We start from the raw sequence: 26,586 nt of genomic DNA on the forward strand, positions 1-26,586 counted from the left end.
GGGATTTAGGCAAGTAGAGTGTGTGCCCTTGTGAGTTTGGAGGGTGCCGGTCAGCGGAGGCAGGCGATGTATTTGAAAAGCAATCAGGCCGACCTTTCCCCATACATATATCGTAAGTGTATTCCACCCCAGTGGCTTTAGGAATTCCCGTTCCAGCAGGAGCCGGCCTGAAGAACCGGGATCCACACGCCGCGCCCTCCACCGTTCATTCTGTGTGTGTGTGTGTGTGTGTGTGTGTGTGTGTGTGCGTATATGTGTGTGCGCGCGCATATATATATATATATATATATATATATATAATGTATGTATATTTTCAGTGTGGTTATTAGTGGTGGGGTTTGCTTGCTCTCTATTCTTAGGCACGGTGTGCTTTTTCTTTCTTTTCTGTCTCCATTGGGTTGGCGTAGTGGATGAGGCTGGCGGCGACAAATGTTTTCTCAGCCCCAGCCCGGCTGAAAGAGTTAAGGGGGACGGGCGGGGGAGTGCGCGGGGTAGGCGGGAGAGGCGGGGGTGGGGGACGCGGCCAAGCGGAAACGCTGCACTGAGGAACCTCAGCGAACCAAGGAAAAAGAGAAAGTGGCAACGAAAACAAGGGCAAATTGAACCCTCCTCTGGGATTTCCAATGAACTAACCCAAGTCGGACATTCAATAAATACATCGTTCCTAATGAGTGTGCGTGTGCTTGAACCCCGCACCCCGGCTGCGGTGCGCCCGCTCTGCGCCCGCCGCCCTAGCCTGATCCTGCGACCCGCAGCTCCCAGCTCCAGCGGCGAGCGCTGGAGCCGCGGCCCTGGACGTGGATGCGGAGCCGCCGCTGTGCTTCGATTAAAATGTGAACCGGGCTGCCCTTCCCTCCCCAGGAACAAGTCCTCTGCTGGGCCCAGTTAGGTGAACTCAGTTAAAGCCGGAGAGCCCAGCCGCAGTTACGCAGCTTTTGCGTGATCTCCAGATTAACAGTAGACGCGTAGAATTTATGTAGAATCTTGTCCAGCTCCTGCTTGCCGGGGGAGAGAGATCATCGTAGGTAGGTTTTAACAAAACCATTATTGCTAAGGCATAGATCTGAAAGGCAGCGGTAACCAAACCCCAAACAGCACGGATGTTTTCCTCTGGGTCCCCCTAAGGTTCCTTTTTATATTTATGTATGCGTATATGTATATATAAAAGATGGAACACAGATTTCATTGAATAAATCTAAGATCTCCAGGTGCAGACGTTTGAATAGTCTGTGCCCGCACCCCGTGTTTTCCTTTCCTGCCGATTTTGCTTGGATCCGGCTCAAAAACCGAGAGTCTCGTGGTTTTGTTTACACTGAATGGGGAGGATAGGAACAGAGCCATGGGGCCGTCTTTCATTAATATACAGTGAGGATTTTGTCTAAATTACTGCTATGAATTTCACAGTACACGCTTTCAAAAGCAGTCTCAGGTGGCCTGATGAAACGTGATAGCGCCTCTGCAAACAGATCCACTTTCTTTCTTTTCAAGGAGGGTATGTGTGCGCGAATGGGAAGCCCCCCAAAACCCTGTGCTTCTCGGTAAGAGAAATGCACTTCTGTTCCGAGGTCTGTCCCCTTCGTACCCCCCTTTCCTCCTACTTAGTTCTCTAGTCGCTCCCCAGCCTCCCCCCAGCCCCACCCCACCCGCCCCCTCCCTTTGCGAGTGTGATTGTTTTGTCTGGAAAAAAAATCCAAAGTATATAACAAGGGGAGAACAGTTAGTGCTGATTTTCATTTGCATACATTTTCATATATTTTGGTGAAAATAATAGACTAGTGGAGAGCTGGGCTTAGAGGAGTCAGTGTAAAGGGAAGGCTAAGGATGCATCGGTTCTGGGGAGTTGAGAATATGCCTTCCCCCCCTCCAGTCACCTTATTAAAAAAATAATAAAACATCTTTATTTTAAAGTCTAACCCCGGAAGTTTGCTCGGTAAGTGTTTTTTTTTATTTTCTTTCCCTGCTTTCTCCCCCCCCCCCCTTTTCTCCCGTTTATGTATGGTCTTTTAGGTTTGGGAGCTTATTTTTATTGCTTGGGACAAGAGAGGGTTCACAGAACAAACGTTTTGAAGGAAGGGAGGGAAAGTGAGTTGGGGGGAAAGTAAAACAAAACAAAACAAAACAAAACAGCCCTGCTAAAATATTACATAAAAAGATGGACTCACTCGAAAGCTCCCACAGAAAGGCACTTTTTGGGAGTGGGGGTTGGGGCGGGAAGGGGAATGCTATTAAATTTAATTGTTGATTGTGAGGGGGAAAAGGCCCTAGAAAAGCAGTGATTAAAAAGCACACAGTATTACAAATATTTCTTGTTTGGGGAATTGAAAAAAAAATCAAGACCAGAGGGAAGAAACTCCCTTTCTGTAGCTAGTGCTGATGTGGTGAATGAACTGTGTGTGCTTGCCTGGGATCGGGGTGAGGGGATTCCTGCTGGGATCAGGGGGATGGAATGGGGGGGGGCTTGGCAAAGGCAGGGCAGAGAGCTGGAGATGCAGGAAGCAGGGAGGAAAGAAGAGGCAGGAAGTCTGTGCACCCCTGATTACTGTCCTTTCTGGGAACCCCGGCTAGTTGCAGCCGCCCAGCTTGGCAGTGAAAGCCCATCAGAAAGAGGGTGATCAATCAAAACTAACCAGGACATCCTACATTTTATTCTTAAAAGAGGCTGGAGCTTGAGCAACGCAAACTAGATTTTACTTTGTTTTCCATATTTGACAACCGGCCTTGCCCCCCTCCTTACTAACTGTCCCTGGGTTTTGTAAAAATTGAGGGTGCAGTTCATTAGATAAATGTGACTGGAGGAAATAGCTAGGCCAAGTCCAAGCCCGTGTGAGCACCTTACCTTCGAGAAATAGGCTGGACAGGATTCTCAAAGCTTGGTTTTGTTCTTTTTAAAGGAAGCCGCGTCTGGGTGATGAGGGGGTAGACTCAAATGTCTGGAATTTTATTGCACTTTTGTATCCAGAACACCTTGCAATTTAAAATTTGTAATTTCTTTGGCAACAGTTGATGCCAAATCAATGAAATGGTTTGTAAGGAGGGAGGAAGAGGTTTCAGTTGGGGAGGGGGGTAAGAATCGCCAGTTTACCACTCCTTGTTTACGTGCTTGGCAGCGTCGCTTTTGACTGGGGTTAACTCTCTGTGCTCCTTTGGACCAGATGCCATATAGAGCTGCTCCCTGAAGATCATTTGTTTCCTTGATGGGGAACATTTCTGAGCAGAGCATATTGGTTGCCATAGAGAAAGAAATAAAAGGAAGAACACTAGTCACATTAAGCTATATGTTTGTGCACTGGGCTTTAGATAAAAGGACCTTGGTTCAGCCAAAGAGAAGAAGCCAAACTAGAGATTTCTAGCGCCACTAAAACTAGCTTTATTTTGTTTTGGACTTTTACAGTTGAAACATATAAGCTAATTTTGTTGGTTGTTAATTTTATACGACACGGTTTACTGAACAAAATAAACTTTGGAAGTGCTCGGGAGTCGCACTAGGGACTTGACAGCAGGGGGCGCAGTGACTCGCCTTAGCCGATCCTGAGTAAAATGTAGCTGTTTCAAAAGCAAATCAGCTCATCCAAACTTGCCAAAGGAACAAACCTTTCTGTGCCGATTCACGATGAAGAGTGAATTCGTTTCATGACGCAGGGTTTTAAGTATGAGGACAATGACTTTCTCATCTCCCACCCACCCATGTCTGTGAAATGGCCCTGAAAGAAACAGTTCAGAAAAAGATTCGTCCATTTCTCTCAGTGAAATTTATATAGGAAAACAGAATTGGCTGTGAAAGCAAAAACACTTTTAAAAATATTAAGGTCATGGTAATAAGATGTATAAAAGCTACCATTCAGGTTGTAATTTTTGGGGAAAAAGTTAAGAAAGTAAAATGCATTCTAAGGTAGTATCTATTAAACAATGAATGTTTCTCAACGTAATACATGCTTTTACTTCTAAATAAAACTCGAGTTCCTGGAGGTTTAGTCAAGGCGTTCAGGATCTCTTTTACTCCATTTGATATTTAATGGATATTTTAATTCTTGGTACCTCCTATGGCTGTAGAAAGGTTTTGGATTTATCCTTGAACGAAAGGCTTGCTAGGGAAGAGAAGATACAAAAGAGCCATGGGTTAGAGGTAACTGGGTTTGAAACTTTTTAGCACAATATTACTTAACACAGTTGAAGAAAAGTTTTAATAGAGCACCAGGTTTCCGCCTCAGAGGTTTTTAGATACTGCCAATAGAGACTGAACTTCATTGTGGTAGAGGATAAAAAAGATACCTGGAAAACTTCCTAAAATAGTGAAGGGCAAATCCTGACTGGTCCTGAGGAATTAGTTTGTTGCTAACAATTTTCCCAAGGATATTTAGAGAGCATGACTAAGAAAGGGAAGCCATGAGTGACTAGAAGTGAGAAGCTGCCTTCCACACGGTTCAGTAGTTCAACGCACCTGTGACTGTGTCACCGAGCCTGTTAGGAAGGAGCACATTACCTGAAGCTCTAATGTTGCCCTGGAAGAAGGGGAGAGGCACCTTATTCTTCCTAACTCTATTCCAAGTGAACCAGCTTCCAGCCATGAGTTTTTCTTTAAAACTGGCTTTCAAAAGTCCAGGTTTGGCTTTAAATGGCATTTAATCTAGGAGAGTTGCAAGGTTATGAGACTAATGTAAGCAAAGGAGACATTCTGAAAAGCATTTTAATTCCGTGATTTTTGTCTGCAGGCTCTTACATTTAGACTCAGGAAATGTACTGTCAGGTTTGTGCTAATAAAACAAAGTGGAGAATTGAGGAAACTGTGTAATTTGAGCCCAAACATTGCTTTTTCTTCAGCTCTGTGGACATTTCACACAAAAGACTTCTGGGGGAGATCCACATGAACTGGACAAATGCCTCAAAGCTCTAGCTTACTTTGCACGTCTGGGCTTCTAGATGCGTTTAAAAATTATTAAGGAGAAAGAAGACATTTAGCCAGACATTTTGCAGAACACTAGTTAAGCTAAAATTGTACATATTTAGAGCATAATTTCAGTTCCACTTTTCATGAGATCTGTGATTGTATCTTGGCCACTACTTACTTTCCTTTTTTGCAAAGGTACTTAAAAAAAATTACCCGAAAGAAACAGAATGTTTTCTCCTCATGATATCTATAGTCTTAGGTTACTTAAAGTAGAAGAGACAGAAAATAATAATTCTGGGTAAAGCAACAAGTTAATTTGAGAACTGACACATTACAGAGACTGCGTTAGCATTCTGTAATGATTTGGAGGTGGACATGAACAAGCTGGATATATGAATTAAGATCCAGAATGCTGGGCAAAGCTACAGACTTTTAATTGTTGGGGATGGTGAAATTGCTTTTGCCAAATGAGAGAATAAAGAACATTACCTGGGTCAAATGCACATAACACAAAGTGGGTATTTACTCATTTGCTTCCAGGTGAGAATGATAAGGTGCTGGATACCGTAGCAGTGCAGAAACACACTTGCCATTAGCATTTACAAATTAAAATGTTAAGCATACTCACAGCCCACACTGTGTGCCATACACAAAGGAAAGGACCCTCCAGTGGTGGCTTTTGGGTGGAAATGAGTATGTGTCCTCTTGGCAGTGGATGAGTTGTTTCTTGGTCTTGCTAAGTGTTTTTGAAGCATGCGATGGTTCCCCCCAGTTCTTTGTATCACTTTGATAACTGATTTATCTGATCTGTAGGGAAGGAGCAAGCACTTAGTTTTCTTAGAAGGGTTTGAAGGAGCGATTATAAATTCAAAGGAGCGATTTTTTACCCTAAAGTAAGAAGCTTTACTTATGATGCTTATAGGACAGCTTTAGACTCGTGCGCATTACAGATTGGGGAATCTAAATTAAGAAAGTATGATAAGTTGGTAATCGAGTTCATGCTTTTGAAACAACCCATTTCCAACAGTTTGCCCACTCTAGCTGCATGCGTATACCTGACAAGTCTGGTAATGAAAGCTACCAATCGCTAGGGAAGCCATAGCTGACAAAGTGTGATGGACTATTCTTGCCTGCCCCCCTCAGCTGCCCACCCCACCCCTCAACACAATGGTCTTCTTCGAATTTAAATTCACAGGGCTAGGTAAGGTGGAGCCGGCTGACTGATCAGAGTGAGGATGCTGATTTAGTAACAAAAACATATGGGTATGTCCTAGGCAGAAAAATATTCCAAGGTCAACTTGAGGTGGTGTGTGTGTGTGTGTGTGTGTGTGTGTGTGTGTGTGTATTTGTGTCTGTGTTTTTAAAAACAAAACTCAGAAATATTAACTCAGCTTTGCTAGAGGAGTGGTTGGATTTTTTTAGTTTGTGGTCCTAACAGAATTGAACTCTCCTCTCCTTTGGGGACATGCTCTCGCTACCCCAAACATTCCCTATATATTAGACAGTGTTTCCTATCTAGGTTGGAACCGAGTAGTTTCACGATTGATGATGCATTGTGGCACATTGTGAAAAGACAACTCTTGCACTTTGGTTTTGTATTATTAGATTTTTAAATATTTGAACTTAGCTATTATCTCTGGAGCTGGGTGCAGATTGCAGTTGGCCAGGCTGAAGTCTGCTCTTTTGGGCAATTCCCTCAAATGGTGCTTCTGTGATTTCTTTTCTCCTATGAATGCTGAAGCTCCCACTTCACTGCCCTGCTTCTTCCCTAGGCCCACTCCAGACTGGTCAGCCTTAGGGGATCTTCAAAAGTGTGGCTGTTTTGTTCACTTAAAAAATACAGTACTAATATTCATGGATATTTGATGCTTCAAATATTCCATGGTTTGCAGCAATATAATTTCAGCCCTAAAATATCTGGCGAAGAGGCTTTGGTGGTAGAACTCAGTGACTTTGCTCACTGTAGCTTCATGCCGCTGGGGTTTGTTTGTACCAAGTTAAAAGTTTTGTGTCCCCTATTGCTTTGAATACTCACCCTCCTCCCAAATTTTCTGCAGGGAGCCTGGTTACTCAATAAAGCCCAAGGGGAGAATCCCAGGCTTCTGTGGTGCTTGACAGACGACAAATCTTAATTTAGTGTTATATCAGAGTGCAAAAAGGCTCCAGAAGTCAAGGTGTGTATTGTCTAAATGGCGCAGATTGTGTTCTCTTAATTTTTAATCCACATCGCAAAAACAAACAAAACTTCACTCAGAAAAACAGTAACTATTAAAGTATCCTAAGTTCGAAAACACTACGATTTAATTGGAGGGTCTGGCAAGCGATTCCCTTCCAGGGTTATAAAATCAGATTGGAACTTGCCATAGAAAGGTTTGCCTTGGGAACACCATCACTCACTCGAGTTTTCTATTCCACAGAGGTGGGGGACCTACTACCCCACACCCCCATTTGTGGCCACCGTAAGCAACTTCTCCCGAATAGGAGGAAACTTGTGGGGGCCCAGGGCCCAGCTCCGCTTGCTGAGACTGCATTTCATTTTATTTAAAGCATAGTCTGCTAATAAAATTAAGAGGATCCCATTATTTCTCTTTTCTCCCTAAGCACCAAGGCACGCAGAGCGGCCTTCAGAAGTCGACTTAGCATCGTTTTTCTACGGAAAGAAAAAATGAAAAGAGATTTTTAGAAAGGGGGGCAAAGGGAGAAGGGTACGATAAAAGGAGTGAGGTGGAGGAAAAAAGCAGGGAGAGATGGAGGAGACTGGGGACAGAGGAGACAAGAGAAAGGAATACAGGGGTGCGGGGCAGCGAAGAGGTAAACGCTGAGTCACCCTAACAGGTCATTGAGTACACAGGAGCGAGATGCCGCCGCCCCGGAAAAACCGAGTGCAAATAGCACCCCATCTTCTAGGCCTCCTTTGCGTCCCGCGGTAGGAGCGCAGACTTGGAGCTCGGCGCCGCCCGCTCGCCTTTGTCACTGCCTCGGTGCGCGGCCGCCGGCTCCCGCGGTGGGCTTTGTTCTGGCAGAGCAGGGCAGGACCCCTCGCACCAATGTGTCCCCGCCTTCCCCGAGCTGGGGACGGTGGGGGTGGGGACAGCGCGACAGGGACGGGGACCAGAGGAGCACGGGCCGGCGCCTCCAAGCCTGAGATTTCGTTCCTTTGCTCCTTTTCGTAATTGAGACTTTTCCCCTTGGGGAGGAGGACAGGGTTGCTAGGGAGGAGGGACAGCAGGAAAGGGGATGGGACTCTGAGCCCGAAGCAAGGACGAGGTGCCGCTCTCGAGCCTGCGTCCGCGGATTTGTATTGTAATGCATGGATGAATGCATGGATGCATGAGGACAACCGCTGAATTTGGTCCCACGTTTCTGGCCGAGGTGTTGGCAGCTGCAGGGCGCCCCAGGTCGGTGCCCGGTTATCCCCTAAGATCTGCTCTCGAGGTGCTTTGGGGCCGCGGGTGGGCGCTGTGGACGCACCCTGAGTCCGGGGGCTGCTCACAGAGAGCGCACAGATCCCAGTCGTGGAGGCCTGTGGCGGGGGACAAAGAGGCAGACACTAGGAGCAAGCAGAGGGCAGGCGCGCACATGTACCCACGCGCGTACCCCACCCAGGGCTCCTCCCCATGAGTCCCCGCGCCTGTGAACCTAGGGATATGCGTCAGGAAAGTTCGCCCGTTGCAGAGCCCGCTCACTCCTCTCACCATTGCATTTACCAAACCGCGTGTGAACGTGTGTCACCTTCTCCCTAGCCACCCCCAAAGGTGTGGGCAGATTGCAAGAGTTGCTGCTCTGTTATTGTTTGTCAAACAGGCCCCTTCTCTTGGGAGAGGGTCGAGGGGCATGTGGCGGATCCCGGGCCAGGATTACATTAATCAAAGCATTATTTCCCCAGAGATGCCAAGCACAAATGAGAGTAAATCCTAATAAAATTGGATTGCGGAGAAATGGTACGCTTTAAGTAATCTGTGCTGCCTGATAAAAATCTCACATTTATAAGATGTGGGTCTTAAAAAAAAAAATTCCGCACACCTTGGTTTGGCTGTTGGGTCCGGGTCAGGACGGGGGGTATAGTCACCACTCAAAGCTCAGCTGAACTTCTGGAGTGAGAAAGGGACATGGACACCCCGGAGTTCGAGGTTTCACAAAATCAGGTCGACTCCAAGGGCACTGTTGGCCCTGGGCGCCCCCCTGGAGTATCTGCAGAGCCGCTGGGCCGGATCGAGTACCCTTCGGTGCCCTGCGAGTACGCGAACTGTGGCTCTGGGATCGTGGTCCCCACTTTCCTCCTCCAGCGAAACTGCAGGGTGCGCAAGTCCCCGAGGATGGGGGCGCAGAGCCCACCGAGCGGGAAAGCGTTTCGCTAGCTGGGCAGGGCCGGGCGCCACGGCGCCGTGAGTACAGCAGATTCCTGGTTCTTCTCTGGCCAGGCTCGCCGCGTCCGCGCGGCAGTTTCTTAGGCGGCCTCGGGTACCCTCGGCCAAGGAAGGGGCTTGCATTTGAGGGTGACTGCTGGGGAGGCCGAGGGCGCAGCTCGCCGGTGAGACTTGTGATACTTTCGGGTCGTCCCAGCCAGGAATCAAGGCTCGCACTCCATTCGCCTTCGTCCCCCGAGTGGTAGGAAACTCCCCAACGCAGTGAGGGGCTCTGCGAGCACAGAAAAGCAACGCTCCCCCCAACCTCCCCCCACACCCCGCTCCCGACCCCAGAGCAGTGATTAACCCAAGCAACCAGGAGGCAAACTCCCCAGCAGCTCGAGGCCTCCTGCAGCTGCCGAGGCCGGAAAGCGGACTGCGACGCCTCGCGGCCCCTCATTGGTGACAAGTGTGACAACCTTGTCCCAATCCTGCGGCTGAGCACCAGCCTCAGGATTCCGCTCGACCTTTCGGAGAGGCGCGGAGGCAACCGGCTTCTGTCCGGGTCCTCCGCCGGCCCCTCCTCCGCGCCGGGGGCTGGCGGCTGGGTCCCGGCGGGGTGCGAACGCGCGGGCGCCCCCTGCAGGCCAGCGTCGGAGGAGCCCGCGCGCCGCCCCCGGTGGTGCCAGGCTGCCTGGGTCTGCGCACCGCCCACGTCCTGGCCCAGCCGGCGCGCACACGCACCCGACGCCGCGTGTTTTTCCAAACGCGAACTCCCAGCGGCGGAGGAGCGGCGGGAGGAGGCTGAGGGCACAGAGACTGGGGCGGAGAGGGATGCAGCGGCGTCACCCCTCCCCGGCTCCTGCCCAACCCAGGTCTGCCGCTCCGCTCCTGCTTCCTCTCCGGTCCGCGCCGTGCATCCCCAGCTGGTGCCAGCGGCTGCGCGCCTCGTTCCCCGTCTGCGGGCTTCAGAGCTCGGAGAGCCGCGCTGTGCGCTCGGCGTAGCTGGGCCGCCTCACCTCGTGCAAGCGCGCCCTGGAGGGGCCGCTTCCCCGGCAGTCTGGCGAGGAGAGCGGCTTGGAGCAGTGTGCGTGTGCGAGTGTGGGCGAGGGCGGGTGTGCGGGTGAGTGCGGTGCGCGCGCAGGGCAGGGCAGGAGGCGTTACAGCATGCTCTGGTGCGAGTGTAACCTTTTCAGCCTTGAGATCTAAATCTGCAACCCTAGAGCTCATCCCCCCCCCCCCCCCCATTCTCTACACGTGCTTCTACTTCTTTCGCCTCCATTCCATCTGATTCCCAAAGAGATCCCTCTTGTGGTCCAGGGATATTCATGGACACCCTGACTCAAGTGAGCGAGTGTTAGGCTGAAAGGGACAGTGTTCGCTGAGAAATGCCACGGAGAGCTTTTCCATCGTCCAGCCTGTTTTTTAGACTGAATTTTTCCCTCTGGGAAACCACGTTTCAGGGGCTTGTGAATCTTCGTCCTCTCTGTCTTGGCTTTAAACATTGCTTGCATGGAGGTTGTTTTTATTTTTGAGGCATACTGAGACGGAAGAAATCAACTGAAAAATCACTTTTTGGGTGTTCTGTTATGTACCACTGTCCTCAGCCCCTTTACAATGTACTGGCTTCTTTCCAGTGATGGGAATTTTTTTTGGGGGGAGGGGTAGAAGTGAAGACACCCACACCTTTTCAGTTTTAAAATAATGACTGCCTTTTCCTCCAGTCTGTGATTTCCATAATTTCATTACAAAACAGGGCTGTCAGTTATCTCTCATTAGAAAAGAGGAAAGCAGACTAGCAGAAGAAAACTTGGGCCAAATGACACTCCCCCTCCTGAAAACATTAACCAGTCCCATCCAGACTGTTCAACGCTCAAGGGAAAAGCAGGACAGAGAGAATTCAGAAAAAGCCGAAATGTTTCTCTCTGTCACTGAGAATATGACTCCAATTGCCAAACTGTATTTTTGATAACATGAGATTCAGAGTATCCTAAAAAGAAACTTTATGAATACTTTTAGTTGTCCTCTTTTGGCCCTAATGTTGCTTTCAATAATTTAGAAATTGTGGTGTATATTTTTTGTGTCTTGGACTTATTAATATTCAGTGGTTTTACTATTAGTCATAATTCTTTATAAGCCCTCCTGTCTTGGAGAAAGGTTCGCAGTAAAATTTGCACGCACTCAACTCAAGAGAACCTCACCAGCCAGTATCTTGATACAATTTTCACCACTCCTTTTCATAAGAGAATTTGTAGACAGCTAAATTTTAATAAAGAACGTTAATGGTAAAATGTTAATGTTAAAGTAGTTGAGCTTTTGTCTTTAGAATCAAAGTTCAGCTTTTCTTTGAATTATTTATCAAGCTGTTTGCCCACAGGCCTTCCTAAGAGAAGGGAAAGGTGAAGGGGAGGGTATCACTCATTGATTTAAAGCATATGTGGGCATAAGGTTATAAAACTAGCCTTTTGGAAAACAATAAATAAGTAAACCACATCTATAAACACCCACCTTTGGGACTGTGAAAAAAAGAAAACCTAATTACTTTCATAGAATACAGCACTTGGTTAACAGTTAAGAAGAATATTGTATGGCAGTCCTTAGAAACTCCTCCTACTTCGGTATAGAACCCTTGGTAATGCACACATATTTATACATGATGTAAATATACATATGCACATGAGTAGATGTTTATGTACATAATGTAACAAAATATATACATACCCCAAAGTGAATACATTTGCATATAACAAGCCCATGTGTAATATACCAAGCTTCTGCGATTAACAATACATTCTGTGACAGATAGTCTTAAAATAAGAGGAAGAGTGAGTAAATCTTAATGCTATTAAAAACAAATTCTAAATTTTGTTTTGAAATCTGAATTGTGCCAATTGTACATGACACCATAGAAATCTATAAGTAATACATGCACGGTATTAATATTTTACACACACCCCATTTAAAAGTAAAAGTATTATGAACTTTTATTTTACATAAAATAAAAATACTTCAGAATGCGTTTATATTTATTTAAAATATAAACGTTCTATCTGAATTCACTTATTTTTTGTCTCCACCCCCTCCCCCACCTGCAAATTAAATACTGTTGTCTTGGAACAAAAATTATATCATGGACACAATGAAAGAGAACATTAGTTTTGTTTTCCATTCTACTGTAAAGAAAACATTTTTAAGTAGTTTAGTTTTGTGGGCTTTTATATCATTAAAAGACTTTGAGTGGTCTAGTGATAATGCAAAGTGTAAAAGCAAATGTGAAGCATATATTTATACTTGAAATGATTTGTATAATATGGGATGACATGTTACTTATTTGCTTCTTGTTAGATAGTATTTTGAATCTTTGCATTTTCAAAGACTTTTTTTGGGGTTAAAATTAGAATTGCAGTTAAAATGAATACATTGGCAAGAACCCAATGCTCATTTGTGCTGAGCAAATGTAAAGAAATGTTACACTTTAACAGTTATTTGTCCTAGTTGATAAAGGAATCAAAAATAAAATTTTGAAATTTTCTTGAAGCCCATGATAGAAGGAGATCGCTCATGTAATGAGAGTTATTTTTACTAATGTTATAAAATATTTTATTGGCTTTTCTATGTTTATGTAAATGTATATTTCTTTACTGAAAACATATATGATGTTTATGATGGCATTTATTCCCACATGGAATTTATTGCTTATTTATTTCAGAGAGAATGTTTCAAAGACTGATGTCTCACGGGTGGTGTCTAAATATTAGTATGAGCGTTAGTAATGAAAATTAAAATCAGTTTTGTCCAACAGCTTTTTGAGTTTTTTTTTCCTTCGTCTCTTAAAAAGTTTGAAGTTAAAATCATGGAAATACCACAAGTGAATTTTTTTAAAAAGAGTATTACTTGGAAAGAAGTACATTTAACTTGAGATGGGGTTTAAAATCAACTGCAAAAATAAGTCTTTTATTTTAGAAAGTTTTCTATCTGATGGTGTGCTGTGACATAGGAAGCATAAGCTATAAATGATTTAAAAAAGAACAATGTTCATGCAAAAAATTGGATGAAGAGTTATTCTCTACAAAAATGTAAAATAACCTTTTTTGTTGATTTAATTAATGAAGTGGGTAAAGGACTATTTTAGTAAGCTCAAGTTACACACATAGAAAGATTTGTACGAATAAATATTTTGGCATCCTGTGGCCTAAAAGCAGATGCAACTATAATATAGCAAATAAAACTCTCCAGAATGTAGACATCCAAGATTCAATTTCATTAAAAAATTTGGCAGTTAAAGAAAAGAAGGAAAAATGCTTTTTAAGTCAGGGCAACTATAAAATGTTGACAGACCTTAAGTTTCGTATCTAACTAGGCTCTTAGAAAACTGCTAGGATATTGGTGAAGTACACAGGTTATTCTGTCAAACAATTTTACATAGAGAATTATCTTTTCAGTACCTTCAAATTTAAACTCCCCATTTTATAGACTACCCATTTCCAACCAACTGCCCCTCCCTCCCTCCTTTTCTCTTTCTTTTTCAAGTCTATAAGCAGTTGGGTGAGGTTAATTTAGTAAGGTTCAGAGATACCCAAGGGGGATTTAAGGTATTCAGCCTCAATGTTTAGACATTATCAATGACACACACTGAGGTAAGATGTATCTGTGTTCTCTCAAAACATTTATTTTCTTTCCTCAACCAACTACCAGCGTCTTTTAAAAGAGAGAACCAGGCAACGTCTACTGAAGGCAAAATAAATCGGAGAATTGAATTAATTATCTGGAGAATTCAGGCATTGCTGCTTTCCCTTCCACCTACCTATTAAGAAAAGAAAAAAAAAAGACATAGTGAAATTTGAACAATCTAGATTGGCTATCTGTAATGATTCAAATTGTAAGATAGCAGCTTAATTCTATAAGCTATTGCTTGATTCCTCAGTCTCTCAGTGTTCCGAGAGATGGAGCACATACCTGAATGGACCTCCAGTTGAGACATTTACCAGATTTAAATAAAGAGAGTTAGGGGGCCTGACTTGCCAGGTTTGGCTGAGAACATTGATTGAAGTTATTAGATAATTGTTCACCTTTCTACTTAGCCCCATGAGAGGAGACACACACATATATTATAAAATACTTTAAATTAATATTAAATAGTCCAACTGGGATTGCTAGAGTTATTTACATTTAGCAATGGATTAAAATGTTAACATCATACATTTAATGAATTAGAATCTTAGTCTCCTTGTATGCCCTGACTTAGAAATGTTAGCTGAACACATTTTCAAGGATCTTTTAGGGAGAACAATTTTCTCAGTGTAATTTGGTGAATTGAAAGGTACAACCCCTTTACTTCCTGTGGGGAACAAAAATTGAGAGAATAAGAGAGGACAATGTTATATATTGTAGATGGTAATTAGACCAATAGACTATTTTAAAGTAGTTTTTGGTAGAGTAGGATAAGATTGAGCATGATTTGGGTTTAGTCTAAATTTGTAAACATTAATTACTGGGGATTTTAAAAAAAGATATCTAATCGCAAATATTATTTAAAAAATAGTGCCTTCTCAAATATTTCTGGGAAATTATGTCACTACATTTCACATTCATCTAATTAAACAACTGAAGTATTGTTCTAACACATAAAGTATGAATACTCCAAGAACAAATAGAAATGTATGATAGATAAAAAGAAAATATTGCCAATTTCATATTTGCTGTAATTCAAGGAGGGAGTGACCAGGTGAAAATGATAGGCTGGTAATGCTTTATGTTTATAAAGTCATTTTATTACATTAACAGGAATTATGTTCTTTGTATTAACCTTAGAAAAAGTGTGATAACCTATCAAAAATTTTAATGATTCCTATTCCTAGTTGCACATAAAAATAGGGAAGTACTTGATAGTTTTAATATCTGCACAGAAATTAAACATAGAAAGATTTAATTAATAAATGAACGAAGGATGTTTAACAACAGAGCAGTTAGACCTCAGATTGAACTTTTGCTGATTGTAACTGTTAGTCATCCTATGCTATTTCCCCCCTTGAGCCTCCAAAAACTTATGCAATGTGAAATTGTTACAGAATTACTAATTATTTCTCACTCCAGACCGTTTTCAATAAAGTGATGCCATCCACTGAAGATTTATGGTAAAACAAGACAATAGATTTATTAGGAAGTTCTCCTGTCATAAGAATTTACAAGAATTTTTGAAAATAATAAATACCTAGAGGAATATTTTCTTTTTTGCTTCTTCCTTTCCTCATTTTAAAGTTAGGGCCTTATTCTCAATGTTGGCCGTTGATGGCGGTGGAGGCTGTTGAGAGGTAGCCATGTAATTTCTTTATCTTTCACCTGCAAATTACACACATTATTTTGCAGCTCAAAATAAGCATTCGCAATGAGTTGGATTCAGTAAATGTCTTTCACAGCATTAGTACAGAACCGAGGTACAAAAGAATATTAATCTAATACATTCCAAAATTCAAATACTTGTGATTAATAAGCATTATTATCTATAAATAAGGCCCTAATGATACTTTGGCAGTGTTGTAAACACAAGAATCAGAGGCAATTATTGTCATTATTGTTCGGCAAGTACTTCCCATGAATACCAAATGGGTATTGCTGTCCAGCTACTTGGCAAGTAAGGTTCCTATAAAGAAACAGATGTTGGCCAATCAGGACTGGCTGCTATTAACTGCCCTTAGCCCCAAAGGCAGTCCCGAAAGAAAGAGAGAGAGAGAAGAGAGAGAGAGAGAGAGAGAGAGAGAGAGAGAGAGAGAGAGAGAGAGAGAGACCAAGATATTAAAACAGTGTTGACATGATTAAAAAAAAAAAAGCCCTTTATATTAAATATAAAAGCATCTTGAAAAATAATGCTGTTCTCCAACACTGAGTTTGGTGAATTGGCTGTATTAGCAGCCATTGTGTGGCCGAAGGAAGCAAAGGTCTCATTTGTGAGGCTCTAGACCCAGAATAATGAGGTGCCCTTGAAGTCTAATCAGTGGACAACAAAAAATAAACTGCAACTACAGGAATAACCCTTCAAAGAGCGTAGGTGTGACCACGTCTTTATCTTTTTTCCCTTCCTGAGGCCACACAGAGCTCACTCCCTTCTATTAAGTGGACCAGCCCACCAGGCCCAGTTCCAACACTGTGTGTGTGTGTGTGTGTGTGTGTGTGTGTGTGTGTGTGTGGTGTGGGTGGAAGCTGCTTCAGTGCAAGTTAAAGCAAGTTGCTCACACTCAGACCACTCGATACAGGCCCCTAGCCACACATTTGCTCTGCTCTCTGGGTCTTAGAAGTCAAGGCTTGCAGTCCTAGTAAATTCAGTGGTGTTGGGTAACAGCTAAAGTGGTTTTTGTGGAGAAGAGAAAAAGCGTTTCGTATACATTTTCCTAAGGGATAGGTGCATGAAGCATCAAATATAGATTTGTTGTCTATTTTCAAATCTTGTGCCAAGCCTTATGCTTTAAAGATGTTACAGATCTGCACGGCGGGGGTTGAGAAAGTGTCGAATTGGTTCCCCAAGGCGTGGGAGAAACTTAGGAGTGGGGTGGCAGTGCGGTAGGTGATGTTGCCAAGAAACACCCTTTTTGCCAACCGTTGTTGTTGGCTGTCAGTTCTAGCGGGGCGTGTTCTTTATGGAGAAGGCATTGTTGAATGGGGTGAGTGAGATTGTTTAGTATGGACTCCCCCATCCCCTGGCCCCAAACCCGCAACAGACACCTCTTTATCATCACTTTACGTTTGATCAGATTCCCCCTTCTTGCCCTCAGGGAACCGAAATGGAAGGGATTTCATTACTCTCACAATAAACTGGCAGGGGCACCAGGGTGATGGTCAATCTTTGAAATTTTCCTCCAGTTCCTTCTGAAAATGTCCTTGCCACCCTCAGCCAGGACTGTCATGGGAGCATGGCGGCCTTGCTCAGGGCTGCACGTAGCTGGGCTCCAAAGCCATAGCTGACAGAGGCAGTGAGGTTGTTGCTTGGGCCCTGGGCACTTTCTCCTTCCAATTTCAACCCCTCTGAATGGGCAGGAAGGAGAATGGTCCACCAGAATTTAGCAGCCTGTGTTCAGTCTCTGCAGTCTCTGCATATGGGGAGATGAGAAAAGGTGAACTCTTCCAAGCAAGTCTTCCCTCATTTCCATGCATAATGACTCAAACGAGAATTTCTATAATGACAACAACAATAATAATGACACAATTTTACTAAGCACTTAGCAGGTAGTGAGTATCAAAACATGCACCTTATGGGCATTGTCCTGTTTAAGTCTCTGAACACCCTTTGAAGTAGAGCTGAAGTACAGGTTTGACAGATGAGTCCACTGAGGCATATGGGGCTGAGTCACTGCCAAGGTCACGTGGTGCAGGTACCCAGTTGTGAAGGTCAGTTAGAGACAGTGTGCTTTTCACAGCACTGCTTTACTGCTTCCAAACTCTTGGAGACCCTACTACTCTCTCCCTTTCTTGGAGTTCCCTAGATGTCTCCCCTTTGGGGACACCTCTGTGCTAGCTTTCGAAGCAGTCCTATGACACTGTGAGTGCAGCAGCCCCACCAGTGTCTTATCAAAACAGGCACGGTACAGGCTCTTTAAGGCTTCCTTCACACCGTTACTACAGTCAGCCACATCACCCAGCCCTATGTGATCATGAGAACAGAGGAAGGCTCGCCATAGTAACCTGAAATGATTTGGTTTGGGTGGCCCATTTATACTGAAGTATAGCCAGTTATGATAAGGGTCTCCGAAAGTGCATGTGTGTACATCTATGAACTCGTGCATTAAATGCACATATAGTGACATGTCAGTCTCTCTATATATGAGCACCCTGGGGAGGAAAATAACCTACTGATGGGAAGCAACGTCCCTAAACATAATGGTGACTATTGACTCTGGTGATTGTCCTTACTTCCAGACTGGGACTGCTATGGCTGGTTCTGCTCTTTACTGGGCTCAGCTCACGAACACCTTTGCAGCGACAGTGTGGAGACCTCACAGCCACAGGCAGAGCCACTGTCTTAAACCTCCTCACTGGTCTTGGTATCTTTTAGGAGACAATGGAGCTGTTTCAGGGGAGCCCAGGATAAAAGAGTCAGGCTGGACTCTGCGTCGCACGGGAGCTGTGAAGCTGGGCATTGCTCCTCCATCCACTGACCCGGGAGTAGAGCAAACGCTGGTTCCCGGCTAGAGGGAAAGAATGTGGGTTTTTGTTTGGGGTGTATGAGGGAATAATCAGCTATGGAACTTTGAGAAACACTGGTACTCCACTCACAGCAACTGTGACATAAAGATTGAAAAAAAACCTTAATAATGATTTCATTCTAAATGAAATAATTGCTGCCACTGGCCCCCAAGGTCAAAATGTTATTTGTAAAGGTCAAAGTGAAAAGGTCACTTGGCTCTCAGAAAATAACTTTCACCCATCAATTAATTAGTTATTAATTAGTTAATATTCTGCCTCATTCCAAGAATTTAAAGCATAATTTAAAGCAGTTTATAAAAATACGTGACAGAAAGAAACTATGGTGGGAAAAGTGAGCCAGGGTAAAATCAGAATAAACTGCTGCGTACCCTCAAATGTTGCACGTGGCTTAGAGATGTTAGAAAGTCACACACAACGAATTGAGATGGGGTTTGCTTTCTCTGTAGCAAAAAATATATTAAAATTTAAAAAAGAGCTTTATAATAAGCTATTCATCTATGTTAACTTTTATTTAAAAAGACACTGTTTTCAAGATGAACTATCAGTTTACATCTGACTTGAATATACTTCCTAAACATCTTTGACGTATTTAACCTCAAAGAAAATGTTCTAAGTGGAATTTACTACGATACCTTTTGTATTAACAGTAAAAAAGTCAATCTTGAGTCCATTAGAATTTTATATTGGAGAAATAGCATGATGATTTTTTTTGGACAATTTTTAATGCTAGCAATTGGCATTTTACTTCCTATATTTGCTACCCATAAGATAATTTGACAGTTTGCAAAATATAGATCACGTCTGTTTCTTCCCAGTACATCCCAGGAAATCAATAAATTATATATATTTTACTGTTTCTTCTTCTTCTGTCTTTTTTGTTTGTTTGTTTGTTTGTTTGTTTTTGTTTAGGTAGTTAAGAGGCAGGTAATATAAAGAGTTCAGGAAATGTCCTAGCATTCAGGGATATATAAATTCATGCACTAAGCCGCAACTAGTGTACTGACTTGGTTGTCTCGTGTAACACTTTTGGTATCAGTTTTCTCGTCTGTTAAATCAGGGTATGGGATTTAATTGATCTTTAAGTTGCCTTTTAGTTATAAAATTCTGTGTTTTGAGTTTTCTGTCATCTAGAGAATCCATTAATGTAAGTGCAATTTTTAAATATCTAGTTCTGTTTCAATTGAGATAGAACTTGCATGTAAAGAAGAACAGAGGGCATTCTATTATGCAGTGTAAATCAAGAAAATGAAAATGTATCCATTGACAACATTTGTATTTTTACCTGTTACAGACCTGTGCCATCTCTTTGAATACAATACACTTTTATGCCCCATTAGAGCATGCTTGACATAGCTTTCAACTACTTGCAAATGCTGAGAAGTTGAAAAACATAACATTTACAAAAGATACATCTGGTGCATATTTATATGACTTGGAATAGGGAATCATTTAAATACTGCTGAGCCATCTCCATATTAGGAGAAAAGATATTCCATGTCCATATGTGAAATCGGTAGTAAAATACATGTAGGTTCAAATTTTTCTTATGCATGTTTTTTACTTGACACATGTTAAAAATATGGAAATATTGATTAAGGTGTAATTTATCTATTTGAGTTGTTGGAATCGATTCTTCCCTGAAGTGAATAGATTACATCATTAAATCTAGTTTAGATTCTAGAGGAAATAAGTTTTGAAAGGGGTTAAAAGTAGCACTTTCTACTCAGAAAAGTGGCTTTTTCATGGGTGGGAGTTCTTAATCTGGGGTTCCTGGACCCATTAAGCATCCAGAGGTGATCTTCAGGGATTTTGTGAAGCTCCTGAGTTTATATGCAAACATTTGTGTGTGTATATATGCATGTGATCTTTTTTAAATTATTATTTTTAATTTAATTTACGGGGATGACAATGGTTGGTAAAATTACGTAAGTTTCGAGTGTGTGTTTCTATAATACATCATGTATATATCACATTGTGTGCTCACCACCCAGAGGATCTTCCCCCACCAGCCCCCCGGAAAAAATTTAACTTACATCATTATCTCAAAGAGGTTTATGACCCTGGTGTAGTGGAAAGACTTGGAATCATAAGAAATACTTGGGGGTTTCCCTGACTCGTTGTTTAACCTGCCTTCCATAGCCACCTACCTTCTGCAGACCTTATCTGTAAAATAAAAGGGTTGCACTAGGAAATCTCAGATGCCCTTCCCAACAACCAGCGTTCTGTAGTTCTGAATCAGAAACCTGCCTCCATCTACCTAAATACTTAAGCAATGCCCTCAATGTTTGTTCTCTCCACTGCATTCATTTGTAGGTTGTTATTGTGGAGTTTCTGTCTGGAATACAGGCGAGGTTATGCTGAAGAGTGAGTAGGGCTGCATACATATTAAGCTGGGAAAAAGCACACCTAAAAATTGTACAGCTCTTCTAGAATGCCATGTGGTGCAGCATATGAAATAGAACTTGTACCCTCCAGCTCACACACACTTTAATTAATGTTATGGGCTGTGCTTTAAACTGAGAGAAGTGAGAAAATCAAGGTTAAGGACGCTCTGTTTCTTACTATGTAGAAGGAAAAAAAGAGACAGCTATGTAAATTAAGGAGTTCGTAGCTCCTTGTCAATGTCTTATCTGTTGTCAGTTTGAATGATTTCTAAATCAGAAAAACGCTGAAGATCTGTTTTCCCATCACTTTTGAGCCTAAGGAATTTGGGGTTGGAGTTCTGAGCCAGGAAGCAGTCCTGTTTTGAATTCAGAGGCTCCACTGCGGAGCACAGATGCCAAGCTGATGATAAATTCCAAAAGGTTCAGCTTGATATTTCAACTCCAGAGGTCAGAGAAGAATTCCTGGGAGTGGGCAGATGAAAAATAGCAAATGTGGCCAGGGAGTCTCCAGTGGTAGTACCGGGAGAGTAGCATCTCAACAGGCTTTGGGGACGTGATCAGCCAGGAGAGACCCACCTTTACTAAGTAGAATATTGTTGTAGTGGGCACTGGTGGCCTCAGGCTATAAGGTATCTCTAAATTTCTGTATATTTGTCATGGTGTAGCTCCAACATCCTCAAGGCTTTCTGAATTTTTCACTCTATAGTTATTATGGGATTATATAGACCCAACTTCCAAAGCTGATAGGATCTATTGTGAAAAAAAAAAATCCTTAATTTGAGGGGTATTAATTGGACACATTTCCCCAGGTTTTTCTTTTCTTTTCGAGCCTTTATGATCGGTCTTATCAGGGTAGCAGCTGTGAGTGTGGACTAACCCCACATTCACCCGACAAACCAGATTCCAACCTCAGAGGCAGGCACCCACCCCCACCGTTCTTTCCTTTTCTTTTCTCAGATACTTTTCTACATTGCAGATGTATTAAAACTCTTTCAATATAACAAAAGATGGTAACTTTTTCTGAGTTCAAATCCCCACGGAGACTATTTTTCTGGGAGGATGGCTTGAAAGGGTCGCGTAGAGCTGAGATGTCAGCAGTCAGGAACATCATAAGAAATCTGACTTAAATCGCATATAATGTGATGTATATTGATGACATTAAGAAATTTGAGAACATTGGGATTTATTTATTATTAATTCGTACTTCTAATAGTTAACAGAACTTTTTATGACCAATTGAAATGACAAAAAAGGACACAATGAAGGACTGAAATATCAAAGACAGAGTTTAGATGAGGAATGAAACAAAAGTTTTTTTTTTTTTTTTCTAAATGACCATCACTCTCATGCTCTAAAGTCTTATCCAAACCAGAAATACATCCTGCACTGAATATTTCCTTAGGTGATTAAGTTATTGATCTGCCTTTTCCTGTGATTTACCCTGATGGAAAGATACTCAACCACAGTGTCGAGAAACCCCAAAAGGTGGGAGATCAGAGTAAATCTGGCTAATCATGTTGTGTTTTCACCTTTGGAAGGAAGGAAGGAAAGAAGGAAGGAAGGAAAATAAAAGACTCCTAACTTTTGATGCCATTTTGTCTCCATTGGGAGAGATTTGAATGATGGGAACAATCCTGTCCAGTATTCTACCCCCCCCCCCTTTCTCCCAAGCCCCTCCCAGCAAGGTGCAGTGACTCCAGTGGTATGATAAACGAAGCTTGAGCTTTCTACCTAGGAATATTCTCGTGGGAAACTCTGAGCATATTAATATAGCAGCCACAATAAAATTGAATGGCATGCCATCTATAACCTTAGCTGGTTTAGGTTTAACTATCACCCCTTCAGTCAACACTATATCTCTTTATTTATATGTGTATACATGGGGTTAATATTATTTGATGGCAGTATCATAATGACCTTGGAAACAGAAATGAAATAAACTGCGTCAAAAACTCCTGAGGAAAAAATTGCCTTATGGGTCAAAAAAATCCTGTTACCTTTACAGTGCCTCAGTGTGGCTGGGCCGCTGGATATCATGACTTCCCTTGAAATGGAGGGTGATAGAGAAACAAACATACAAACAAAGGATCTCTGACATTCTTTTGCAATGCTCCTTACCCAGACTTTTTCAAGTCCCTTCCCTAAAGCCCTGGTATTCCCACTGTACTTGACATATATTATTTTGGTTTGCAAACACCATTTGTTTATTGTGATAATTTTTTCGGTTGGATAGTATTATTCAGAACTGAGGGGTGAAACTCCACATTGGAGAGGTGATATGTGTGCATACGTGAGAATTGGGACCCTTCAGCTTGATATCTAGTCTGGGGTCAGTCTAGAGAATCTTTTCTTTTGTCTCTTGAACTTTTATATATTAATTTTATTAATCATTTAGGTGAATTCCAGCATAATTTTGCTAAGTAAATATGAAACAGTAAATGTGAATGGAAAAAAAAATCAGATATTCTGCTACCTCAGTCCTCTTCAGTGAAGGCACTGAGACCAGAAATCTAAATGAGTCTTCCATAGACATTACGTAGAAAATATAACCACGGCATTACAAAAAATGACCCAGGACAGTTAGGATACTATATTCTTACATTCTGGGCTGGAAAGTATTATTTTAAATACAGATTTTCTTTTTTTTTTTACTAGTAGTTCTAAGCCTAGTATACAAGGTCTTAAATTTCTTATTTTCCTCATATTACCAACCAGGAAGATTTTTGTGATGGAAAAGATTACTAAAAGATAAGGGCATGTGACTTTTAAAGGTATGATTCTCCATAAGAAAGGCATGGGCAACTAAATTATCCAAATAAAGTGGCATGAGTTATTAAATTATCACTTTAACTTTGGGAATTTATGGGTGAATATTCAATATGAACGTTCATATTGTAGATCCAGAATTTTAGAAAAGCCATTTTGCTAATAATGTGCCGTGAGGAAGCAGTGTAAATTAATATTGAGGAAAGCCCATGTGTGTCTATATCCTAAAAATGTTGGCCTGTTTGCACTGAAATGAGTGACAATTCAGCTATAAATTCCAGTGAAGTCTGTGAACCAGTGAACTCAGTAAACAAATTAAGTAGGGCTAAAATTTTTTTAAAAATGTATGGTTCAAGTATGAAAATCAAAGCATTCTATGAAGGAATATGGACATATCCCCCAAGATGAGGAATTTCTTGTGATACCATTTACAAAGCAGTGAAGGAAGAGATTGCAAACTTTTTTTTTGGGGGGGAGGGGAATTATTTGATGTGAATGTGTGACTTTGGGTATGTAAAATAGGAAAATAACTGGGGAAAAAGATTTCACTAAAAATCTGGAAGTTTGCAACAGAAATATTGTTTAGAAACCTGATATTTTTAAACTTTAAAAAGCTTTTCTTTTTCTTATTTTGGTTATGCCTTTTTAAATAGCTAATATATTTATCAGAATTCTTAACCTGAGTCAGATGATTTGGCCCTTGGTAAGTTTTCTAGGGTTTCTGATGCCTATTTCAACTGGTTTTCTAAGGAGACTGTATGTATTTACTTTCTGCAGAAATAATTTTGACCATTTCAAACCGCTATTTTGCTGTTTTACTATTTGGATATTCTTCCCTTTCAATGTTTAAAGTCAATCTCCCAGAAATCTTTCCACATTTGTTTTTCTTTGCTTTACTCTATGGTCCCCTCCTTTGCTAGTGATATAGCACTGGGATTTTTTTCTCTGCCCCACCATTGAATTTCCCTGTCAATATTCCTTATGCATCTACCCACGACTATCCTTTATCCATAGCACCCTTATCTCTGGCTGGTCTTTGCTTTTATGGCTATTAGATGTTGCTTCTTCCTGTAGAGATTTCCTAAGCTGTTGGAAATTTCAAACCAATATATGTTAATGGACAACTAACTAACTTTTCATGTAGTTTACATTAAACTTTGAATTGGACTTGCTCCCTAATTTCTTCTTCACAGTTGCTCAGTCTTGTCCTGTCTTCCAGATGGGCACAGGCCCTGTCTTTTCGTCCTCACTTGCCTGTCCAGTTCCTTCTTTGTCTGATAGGCCATGATTACATCAAAGAAACTCTAGGTTGAGAGTTTTGCCTAGCCAGCGTAACATGGCAGTTTAGTACATTCTTCTCATCAGCTAAGTAGAGAGCACCACCGCATGCATCCTTTTCGGAACAGACTTGGCTGGTAGCAGGAAGACCCCTCACATGGGAGGTAGCACTGTGTTGTGTTTTGAGTCAACGGACAGAGAGGGTTCTGACCAGGGCTTTCCATGTACCCCTGTTTGTGTCACCCTGGGTAAACTGCTAAATTCGCTGCTCCGCTCTTTATTCTTGGAGATAATAACACCCAACTCATAAGGGTTTTCTGTGAATTTTGTACTTGGTGTAGTTCCAGGAAGTGTTAGTTCCCTCTGTACTTACCTGTGTAGAGACCTCAGAAAACTTAAAGCAGTAGAAGGTAGACACAACAGACACAGTAGATGAGGTGGAAGCAAGGCGTGGAAAAAATAATGCCATTAACATAGCACTTTGAGTGTTTTAAAGCACATTTATATCATTGATTTCATTTTATCTTTACAATGACCTGAGGTCTGGTGAGGATCCAAGCCCCTCGGTAGGGAACTGGGGTGTCTCTTTGGGCCACTGACGCAATGTGATTAATTTGGGAGGAAAGAAATGCCCACTAAAAAGCCACATGGATATTATGAAGGTAATGGCTAGTAAGAGATCATCTTGAGTGTGGAAAATCAGAGCCATTCAGCCTTGTAGAAAAGAGAAGTTTTATGTTTCATTTCCAAGTTCAGAGAAAAGAAAACCTTTCCTTTTCTTTCCTCTTTGTTGTTGTTGGCAGGGCTCCGTAAGACTGCAACTCACATATAAGACACACTGGGCCAAATTTTCAAAGAGCCTCTATACTTTGCATGTGTTAGATTTTCATGCATAGCTGCAGCTCTGGGTGGTGGTAGTTTGTGGGGCGGAGGGGGGTGGGCACAGATGGGCTTTTCACATTTGCCACCTCACTTTGAATGTGATAATGTACTAATTTTGTGAGATTTGGTTTTCTTTAAAAGTAGAGTTCCTTAAGGAGTCTTACATCTTGCACAGTGCAGTCTTGAAGTGAACAGTTCTCAAAACGATAAGGCATCTGTGTCCGTCTGCCTGGATAGTGGCAAGAAGGTGGTTTGTTGCTTGAAATAGAACTTAGTCAAAAGAAAGTTCCAAGTTTTCCTGCAGTTTTGTGTGGGCTAGAGTGACTTTCAGTTGCTTGCAGGTCATGTCATACCTTTCTCCTAAGCACTTTTTGTCTAGTCACTAGGGAATGGTTAAATGTCTGAGTTAGTGATTAGATAAGAGAGAGGCTTGAGGGCTCAGTTTCTTCTTAGAAAGACAAATTCGTTCTTTCTGATGTGACCACCAATGACTTTAAACCCCCTTGTTTTAGCTAGTTGCCATCTGTATCTGTTAGGATAGAGATGGTTATGCTCTGATAGCAAATCACCATCAAAACCTCAGTGGCTTCAAACAACGAGTTTATTTCTTGATCCCATGGCATGTGCATTGTGGGTGAGAAGGGGTGTCTGCCCGCTGTAGACATTTAGGGGCTCAGGATGATGGAGCTTCCTCTCCACACCTGTTTCCACATTCACTGTAGCGGGGGAAGGGATCATGGTGACCCTTGCCCTGGCTCTTAAAGCTTCTGCCCAGAAGTGACACCTGCCATTTCTCACATTTCATTGGTCAAAATAGTCACATGACCACGTGTAACTTCAAAGTCTTTGG

General features: G+C 42.2%; 2 protein-coding genes across 40 annotated transcripts in view; one reads left to right on the forward strand and one right to left on the reverse strand.

Annotated features, from left to right (window-relative positions):
* Positions 1 to 1,035: 1,035 nt before the first annotated feature.
* LOC109458236 (uncharacterized) overlaps positions 1,036 to 26,586 on the forward strand; it is a 136,981-nt gene continuing 111,430 nt past the window's right edge. For 20 of the 39 annotated variants that reach the window (XR_016020410.1, XR_016020409.1, XR_016020411.1 and 17 more), the window contains exon 1: positions 1,036 to 1,930. The gene's annotated coding sequence lies outside the window, so the exon portion shown is untranslated. The remainder of the gene's footprint in view (positions 1,931 to 26,586) is intronic. The other 19 variants (XR_016020413.1, XR_016020417.1, XR_016020418.1 and 16 more) reach the window with 12 other exon arrangements.
* LOC109458229 (uncharacterized) lies at positions 7,065 to 10,461 on the reverse strand. The gene is made up of 2 exons (XM_019751681.2): positions 9,976 to 10,461; positions 7,065 to 8,408 (listed from the first exon to the last, which is right to left on the reverse strand). Exons 1-2 carry the CDS (start codon positions 10,459 to 10,461, stop codon positions 7,722 to 7,724), a joined length of 1,173 nt encoding a protein of 390 aa, XP_019607240.2. The 3' UTR covers positions 7,065 to 7,721.

Source organism: Rhinolophus sinicus, chromosome 2 (assembly GCF_057876585.1).
Source record: "Rhinolophus sinicus isolate RSI-liver-muscle chromosome 2, RSI-T2T, whole genome shotgun sequence".
Classification (NCBI taxonomy): Eukaryota; Metazoa; Chordata; class Mammalia; order Chiroptera; family Rhinolophidae; genus Rhinolophus; species Rhinolophus sinicus.